The sequence below is a fragment of the Argentina anserina genome, chromosome 6 (genome assembly GCF_933775445.1).
Source record: "Argentina anserina chromosome 6, drPotAnse1.1, whole genome shotgun sequence".
In the NCBI taxonomy this organism is placed as follows: Eukaryota; Viridiplantae; Streptophyta; class Magnoliopsida; order Rosales; family Rosaceae; genus Argentina; species Argentina anserina.
The window spans coordinates 12,874,602-12,884,194 of record NC_065877.1 but is presented as its reverse complement, the minus strand read 5'-3'; the positions used below and the strand labels follow the sequence as shown (position 1 = coordinate 12,884,194).

The following is a 9,593-nucleotide window of genomic DNA, read 5'->3' as shown; positions in this document are numbered from 1 at the left end:
ACCAAACTGAAAAATATTTGGGCTGAAATTGATGTGAAACGTCCTTGCATGATCAAGAATCAGGAGGATATTGTTTGGTACCAAAAGGAGAACGAGCTTGAACGAGTTCACCATTTCATGAAAGGTCTTAATGCAAAGCATAACAGTGCGAAAGGCGAATTGCTCAGAAAGACCGAACCCCCTAGCCTAATCACCGCTTTCACATATATCCGTAAGGATGAGTCTTAGCAGGAGAGTCTTCATCAGGCACAAATTGTAGTTTTCAGCCTTAATGTTCATGCTAGATCTCCAGCACCACCCCTTCTGCAAAAAACTTAAGCTCCTCTTCATCAGTAAGGACCACCACCAGGCTTCGGGAATCAACCCCGCCCTCCTTGTTCTTATTGTCATGATATTAACCATGCTCGTGCGACCTGTTGGAAGTTGTATCCACAACTTAGGCCTAAGAGGCCTAATTATCGTCCCAAGGCGAAAACAGCTATTCAATTAGTCTAAGAACCAGATATTTATGATGTGGTTGGACATGATCATCATACAGCAGGAGGAGCAACACCTACCGCATCCATAGCTGGTCATGGTAAAATTGGTATGGCTTTAAATATTTCTAACTTTGTTAGTTTTGATACATGGATTATTGATTCTGGTGTGTCTGATCATATGACTTATGACAAATCTTATTTTACCATTATGTCTCCTCCACCAGTACCATATATTACTAATGCTAATGGTGAGGCTTTTCTCGAGTTAAGGAAATGGTTAGTTCGTCTTACTCCCACATAAGAGCTTCACCATGTGCTATATGTACATGCTTTATCTCATCATTTGATATTTGTTCCCCACTTGAACATTGACGCTAAGTGTTCTGTGACTTTTTTTCCTATATATGTGATATTTCAGGATCTTCTCACCGGGGAGTTAATTGGTCGGGGGTATCTGAGGGGCCGGTTGTTTCATTTGGATCTAACATATGCGGGGGAGAAATCAGGGGTACAGTCTCGGAGCGCTTTACTCTCCACTTCTGACAAGCTAAGTGAAGTTTGGTTATGACATCGTCGCTTAGGGCATCCATTCTTTAGTGTTATGAAAAAATCCATGCATACTTTGTTTATTAGTGTGGATGAGTTATTTTTACGTTGTGAGACATGTTTTTTGGGCAAGAGTCATCGATCTACTTATTCCCCTAGTACTTTTACTAAAAGTATTATTCCTTTTGAATTAATTCATTCTGATGTTTGAGGACCCTCCAAAGAGTCTACTGTGTCAGGAATGCGGTATTATGTGTCAAGTATTGATGATTGCACACGTATTTCCTGCATTGTTCTTCTTAAAACTAAAGATGAGGTTTTTCCGGCTTTTCAAGCCTTCTATACCACTGTCCAAACACAATATAATCCCACCATTAGATTTCTTCGTTCTGATAACGGAGGGGGGGGGGGAGAATATGTGAATCTTGTCTTTCAAGAGTTCTTTAATACACGCGGAATTATTCATCAAACAACGTGTCCTTACACACTTGAGCAAAATGTGGTTTCTGAAAGGAAAAATCGTCATTTACTTGATATGGCTCGGTGTATTCTTTTTAGTGCCCATATTCTTACATACCTTTGGAGTGATGTTGTCATAACTTCCGCCTACCTCATTAATCGTCTTCCATCTCGTGTCCTTCAGGGGAAAGTTCCATATGAGGTGCTTGCATCTCATGTCTCATTACCCTCTTTTCATAATCTTCCTGCCCATGTTTTCGGTTGTGTTGCTTTTGTCCATCTTCCACAACATCAGAGGTCTAAGTTGGATGCCCGGGCAGTTTAATGTGTGTTTGCTGGGTATGGAGGACATCAGAAAGGGTACCAGTGCTATCATCCACCTACCTGGAAGTACTATGTCACTATAAATGTTAGTTTCTTTAAGGATATGAGCTATTTTACCTCTTCTGATACTGCTCTTCAGGGGAGAATTCATATTTTGAAGACTTGTATCATGGAGAGGGAGAGACCAGTGAGCCAGTAGATATGGTGACAGGTTCTGTTGAGATTACCAATGTGTCAGCTACACCTGATGATTCCGGTGTAGTCACTCCGGAGAATCAGGTACCAGAAGATAACAACACAACTGCCCCTCATGTCTCATGTACTGTTGTTTATACACCTGACCAATGCTCTCCTGGTATAGAAGATCACTCATCTGAGGTTAGTCACCCAGACAAAGTATAAGTACTAACAAAGTGCAGGATGCATTGGGAGATCCAAAATAGAGGAAAGCAATGGAGGAAGAGATTGAAGCATTACAAAAGAACAATACTTGGGAGCTTGTATCTCCACCACATGGCAAGAAGGCTGTGGGATGTCGTTGAGTGTTTAAAGTAAAGCATAATCCAGATGGGTCATTGAGCCGGTATAAAACATGCCTAGTAGCAAATGGGTTCACTCAGACATATGACATAGACTATGATGAGACATTCGCACCTGTTGCAAAGATAAACACTATTCGGATATTGATCTCTTTTGCTGCTAGCTTAAACTGGCCACTTAGACAATTTGATGTTAAAAATGCATTCATTCATGAAGAACTTACAAAGGAAGTGTACATAGATCTTCCGCCTGGATATGTGGCTGCTTCTCCAAGTAACTTTGTATGCAGATTGAGAAAGTATTTGTATGGTCTTAAACTGTCACCTCGTGCTTAGTTTGGAAGATTCTCACAATTCATGAGGAAAATTGGCTACAGACAGAGTAATTCAGACCACACATTATTTCTCAGACATCAACAAGGGAAGGTAACAACCTTAATTATATATTTTGATGATATGGTAGTTACTGGGAATGATACTGTTGAGGTGGATATATTACAGAAACAGCTAGCCACAGAGTTTGAGATGAAGGACCTAGGTACACTCAAGTACTTCTTGGGCATTGAGGTAGCCCGGGGAAGTGATGGTATTTATCTGTGTCAAAGGAAGTACATCTTTGATCTATTAACAGAGACCAGTATGTTGGACTGCACTCCCATTGATACTCCTATTGAGCAGAACCATCGGTTAGCAGAATATCCAGATCAAGTTCCTACTGACAAACCTCGTTATCAAAGGCTAGTTGGACGCCTGATTTATTTATCACATACCTGACCAGATGTTGCGTATACAGTAATTGTAGTGAGTCAGTTCATGCATAATCCAAGTGTGGACCACATGGATGTTGTTGTAAGGATTTTGAGGTACTTGAAGTCAGCTCCATGGAGATGAGTAATGTTTTCTAATCACAATAATTTTTTTGAGGTTTGTGGCTTCACAGATGCAAATTGGGCTGGAAATATTACAGATCAGAGATCCACATCAGGGTACGTTACCTTTGTTAGAGGTAATCTTGTTACATGGAAAAGTAAGAAACAAAAAGTGGTAGTTCGATCTAGTGTTGAAACAGAGTACAGAGGTATGGCTCATGGAGTGTGCGAATTGTTATGGCTTAGAAATTTGCTACAAGATTTGGGTATTGAGCCTAAGTGTGCTATGAAGCTGTACTGTGACAACAAGACAACTATTGATATTTCACATAATCATGTGTAACATGATCGTACAAAACATGTGGAGGTTGATCGTCACTTTATAAATGAGAAACTAGACACGAAGATCATTAGTTTTCCTTTTGTTCCTATAAAAGAGCAACTTGCCGATATGCTCACAAAATGAGTGTCTAAAAAGGCTTTTTATGACTCACTTAACAAGTTAGGCATAGTTGATGTGTATGCGCTAACTTGAGGGAGAGTGTTAGCGTGAATAATGGAGGGCGTGATTCAAGGAGGGAATTACGGAGTGATTTTTGGAATATACAAATAAGATAATTGTACTCTTTATAGGATTATTTATAGGACATTTTCATCGTAAAAATCATTAAACAATATTCATTTATTCTCAATTTGTCTACAAAAAACGCAGGCCTAGTGCAGACAGCTGCAATAATCATTGACTGGTTCTTCTCATCAGCTTCCTGGTAAAACAAACGAAATTACCATTACAGTTGAATAATCAAAATCATTAAGATTAGACTATGCTTGCCACTAATCAAAACAAAATGCTCCACGTGCCAAGTCCAAGTCCACCACAAGTCAATCTACACAGAAGTCTTCCGTTAGAGGCGGGTCTACTTGCATAGCAAGTCCTCTGTCCTTATAATAAGGACGCTTCTTTTCAGTTCTATCAAACGAATAGTGTTTCGGTTATCCCAAATACTGAAATATAAACACAAATGGAGGATGATATGGAGCTTCCTATACCCAAAGAGCTGAAAAAGATATGGGATGTCTGGAATCTGCGGAGTTGTATCCTCTTAAGTCTTGCACTGCAAGTTTTCCTGCTGTTGGCATCATTTAGGAAAATATGCGCGCAGAAGCAAATTGCTACGGGGACTCATCTGGTCAGCGTATTTGCTCGCTGATTGGGTTGCTGCTGTTGCAATAGGGATTATCACCAAATCTCAAGTTGACCTCTGCAACTCTAAGGGCAACAAAGATCTTCTGGCATTCTGGGCTTCCTTTCTTTTGCTCCATCTTGGTGGCCCTGATACCATTACCTCTTTCGCTCTGGAGGAAAATGAGTTCTGGCTCAGGCACTTGGTTGGACTCGCTGTTCAAGTTCTTGCAGCCGCTTATTGTTTCTACCTGACGCTTGTTGAGAACAAGCTCCTGGTTCCGACGGTACTAGTGCTTGTTGTTGGAACAATCAAGTTCGGGGAGAGAACTTGTTCTCTGTATCTTCCAAGTCTAAACCATTTTGGGGAGACTGTACTGCCTAAGCCGGTTGCTGGACCTGACTATGAAGAAACTGTAGAAATCCACGCTGCAATGAGGTCAGTTGAAGTCACTACAAAAGTAGTGGTGTCAATTAGGCCGGATATTGGGAATGCACAAAAAGATCCCAAGTTTAGAATTGAGGGAAATATCAAAGAATCTTTAAATGATATGCAATTGCTGGAAGAAGCGTATTACCACTTTCAGAGCTTCAAAGGACTCATTGTTGGCTTCCTTCTCAGCTCCAAAGATCGAGAACTGAGTCGAGACTTCTTCCTCAAGAGAACCTATACCAGCGCTTTTAAGCTGATAGAGTACGAGCTCAGCTTCATGTATGAGGTTCTTCACACCAAGGTAATTGTGTTACGTGATAGGAGCACTTTGTGCGACGTTCTTAACATGTTTTTACCTCAATTTGTACTTTTTTTAGCTCTTATTGTTGTATTATTGAGTCATTGAGTCGTAGTAAGAGTCTTGAGCGGTATTGGATGCATTTTTGTGCTTACATGAGTTAAAACACATAATTAGTTTAGAGCTATGTTGCACTGACACGCGAAAATAGTCGCGTATCGCGTGTCAGACACGGACACGCGGACACGCGCAAATACGCTAGGACACGCAGGGGTATAATTGAGATTTAACATAAAAACCCAAAAAAATGAAACATCCAGCCTGAAGCCGCATTCGTTTTCCACGATCTTCATCAAAGACGCAGAGGAAAGGGGGCGGGGTCGCCATCGCCGAGGTGCTCACCTCTTTTCTGAGCCGAGTTGCTTCCCCATTTTCCACGATCTTCATAACATTCAGCCTTCACAGCCGCATTCTTCTTCTGTTGGGTATGTTCCTTTTCTCTTCTTGCTTCCTTTCTTCTTTTTCCGCCTAGATTCCTTCACACTCCTTTTCTTATCTTTCTCAACCTTCTGTTTATCATCCACTGATTTCTTCCATCCAGATTCCCTATCCAAAAACGAATGCTCTTTTCTCTCATAATGCCTACTATCATCATTCCACGATTTTCCTTTTGGGTGTTTGTTAACTTGGGTACTTATCTGATTACTTGCTTGATGAAACATTTCTGAAGTTATCTTTGTTAAATATGTGTTGGTATTGCAAGGGGTCTTGCGTTCCTGCACGATGGAACCTTTAAAATCCATTGCAAGGGGTCTGGACTAGACACGAAGATTGTTCATACTTTATCAAAATTGAAGTCTGTTAGATTGCCCACCAAGTGTTTGATATAATGCCTCTGTCAACTTACTCATATTGGCTTCTAGTTCACTGTAGAAACCAATGGGGAAACAAAAATGCCTGATTGTGATCAATTTCCAATAGTGAAACTGTATTACCAGACGTAGGTCATTAGTATGACTACTGAATCTTGCATTCCATATAGCTGTTAATTAACTGCTAGCTAACTAAGTTGGTTGCAAGGTGAACTTTTCGGGTCTATGTTGGTTGCTGTATAACTGTATTAATTTAGTCACTCAAATTCCTAGGGAGTTTATAATGCTGTAGTTTCGTTAGCAACAAATTTCCTAGTACTTGGGTATATTCACCTAAGCGTTGGCTTGAATTGTCAGCTTACAAACCATGTATGAATTGCTATGGTGAAAAATGTAGAAAATCCTGCAGAGAAAATCCTATATAAATGCTAAAAGGGGTAAACCCTGCTTTAATATTTATGTGATATGCTGTTTGGCACGTTGTACTTAATTTAAGGTGAATCAGATATAAATCAACAGTATTATGTTTGTACTTTGAAAGCTTGGTACAAGCTATTTACAAACACACATATAAATGTGTACTTTATTTATCATGTGTTTTGATTATGAAACTTTGTTTGAATGTGGATTGAGTCGATTGACTAAGTTTTAATTTTAGAAACTATATTTTTAATATAAAAATTAATTAACGTGTCTACCACGTGTCCAAGTCGGACACTTGAGATTTTGACGTGTCCGCGTATCGTATCGTGTCGAATACGGACACATGTGTCCGTATCCGTGCAACATAGGTTTAGAGTCCTAGTTTGACTAGGAATCCTTGTTAGGTTTTGAAACTAATTATCTCTTACTTATGATTTTATTTTCTTATTTTCAGATTGGATTGAAGAGATAATTAAAAGAAAATGATGGAGCCAAGTCATGCAACAATTAAATAGAAGATGATCATTAAAAGCATAAAGCATGACATGTTTTAGGGATAAAACTTTCTATGATTTAAGGGATTAAAACATGGCATTATTATAGGAAGAAAGAAGCAATTTCAAACCCTCCACCTTTCCTCTATATATACATGGCTTCACCTCTCAAATATCATCACTTCTCATTAGCATTCAAGAGCCAAAACTCTACCAAAACACCACCATAAAATTCCCTCACAAATTAGCCAAGCCGTCCACCCCAAAACTATCATCATCTCCACCGAGTTTCACTATTGAAGACACACCTCCAAGGTTCCTACAACGTGTGATTCTCGCAACTCATCTCCATGGTTTCATCTATTTGTGTTAATCTACAATTCTTTGTCTATGAAGATTGTAAGTTGTTATTTATGTGGAAATATTGGTTTTGTATTTGTTTTAGAATTTTCATATTGTATTTGATATATTTTTTTTAGACTATACCGAATTTATGTTCTTATAATTAATAAAATTTGTATTTCTATTGTTGTGTTCTAATCATCTTTCTCATACTTTTAGATAATTTTCAGATATGTGCATATGAATTTAGTGCTTGGATGCAGTCTCTAAGATTGTGTTTGAGTGCTAGATTCATCAACCATATTGACACATATCGAATCATGCCCTAAGTAGGTTCGGTTTGTGTTGATTAAAAGTGGTAATAAATTCTGGAAATTTGCATGTGAAACCATGGTGGGTGACGCCACACATGAAACATGTTTCCAACAAAGATTTGGTGCTTAAATGTAATCTTGTTTGATTTCTACTCTAAGTGTTATTGAATTTGATTGCATGCAAATTTAGATTAGGCCCTAAGTCAATCTAAATGTTAATTGAAATCTTGCATGATTAGATGATCCCCTAAGGCTTTAATTGTATTGGTGTTTAAAAAGTATGTAATTGATCGAATTAGAATGCATGATAGGTTCGAACTTGTAATTATGTGGTGTAATGGTAAATTTGGTTTAAGTTTGTTAAAGAAAAGTCGATCATGTAAATAGTAAAGTAGGTTTTATTTTAGTAGTTAATAATGTAATAACCCTCGTTTTCAAACAATATTTGAATTTAATTAAATTCTATTGAGTTGTGAATTTTGTTTTAAATCGAATTTGAGTCGTTTGCAATCGTTACGAAACGGAAACGGAAGCGTTCCGAGAACGTTTAATAAGAAAACGTTACGTTTCCGAACGAATTTATCGACTTTTATTCCGTCGCTCGGTTTCAAAAACTTCCTTCACGGAAGTTGTAGAGCTCGTCGATACGAGTTCGTGTATATGTGACGCGTTCGAATCGGACGTCGGAGGTGAAAGTTATTAACGTCGGAAGTTAGTTTCCGATTTGGAAACTAGTATAAATAGATAATTATGGGATTAGGGTTTCCATAATCAGAAACCCTTTCTCCCCCTTCTCTCTCATCCCGCCGCTCTCCCTCGAACTCTCTCTCTCTCTTCTCTCTCGCCCTCTCTCCCTTCTGAATCGCCCTCTCCCCCGACCTCCGTGTCTCTCACCGCCGGCCTCCACGCACCCACGAGCTCGACTCCTTCTCCTTCCGAACAAGACTCGACTCCTCTCGTCACCGAGGAGCGACGCCTAACTCCTCTGCCCCCGCAACAACTCGCCACTGTTCAAGCCTCTCTCCGACGAAGCTAGGGTGTAGAGCAGGTGCACCTCCATCCTGCTACACCTACGCTCGAGGGAAGGGACGCGCCGACACCTCCTCGTCGAAATCGACACGATCGGTGACTCATCTCACACCGACCTCGAGCCGAAGCTCCACCGAGTAATCTAGGTAAATATTGATGTAATTGAATTGATGTTGTGTTTGTTGGATGTTTGGGGATCGATTTGGGAGATTGTAGATCGATTGGAAGGTTTTGGAGGAGGATCGGATGTGTAGGTGGAGAAATGGAGGACCGCCGCCTTAGGCGGCGCGTGGAGGAGATTGGGAGGAGTAGGAGGCGGCCTAGGGTTGTAGGGAGGAAGAAGGGAGAAAGGAGGACGGTTTTGGGGTGGTGGTGGCGCCACACGCGCCGGTTTTGGGCTCGGCGCGTGGGCCCCACGCGCTGCCGGCCGGAGGTGGCGCGTGTGCCACACGCGCCGCCGTGTGAGGCGGTGTAATTAATTTTGACTGAAGGGGTATTTTGGTAATTTACTGTGTACGGTAAATGTAAATGTAATTTTTATTTACTACGGTAAATGTAATTAAATTTTACCCTCGGTAAATGTAAAAAGAAATCACTTTCAGTAAATGTAAAAAGTAATTTCGTAAAAGGGTAATTTAGTAAATTTTATTTACTGAATTTGTATTTACATTTAAATCGTACGTATACGTTCAGAAATACGTATTAATATTTATACGTACAGAAATACGTATTAATATTTATACGTACAGAAATACGTATTAAATATTTATACGTACAGAAATACGTATTAATATTTATACGTACAGAAATACGTATTAATATTTATACGTACAGAATTACGTATTTAATATTCATACGTACAGAAATACGTACATAATAATCATACGTACAGAAATACGTAGATATTATTTATACGTACAGAAATACGTATATATTATTTATACGTACAGAAATACGTATTAATTGAGTATTGTACAGTAACCGTGAAT

The 9,593-nt window shown here is 39.4% G+C and overlaps 1 protein-coding gene across 1 annotated transcript; it reads left to right on the top strand.

Annotated features, from left to right (window-relative positions):
• The first annotated feature begins 4,803 nt into the window (after positions 1 to 4,803).
• Positions 4,804 to 7,325, top strand: LOC126800199 (uncharacterized). The gene is made up of 2 exons (XM_050527516.1): positions 4,804 to 5,133; positions 6,880 to 7,325. The coding sequence occupies exons 1-2, from the start codon at positions 4,834 to 4,836 to the stop codon at positions 6,895 to 6,897; spliced, it is 318 nt and encodes a 105-aa protein (XP_050383473.1). The 5' UTR covers positions 4,804 to 4,833; the 3' UTR covers positions 6,898 to 7,325.
• Positions 7,326 to 9,593: the final 2,268 nt, after the last annotated feature.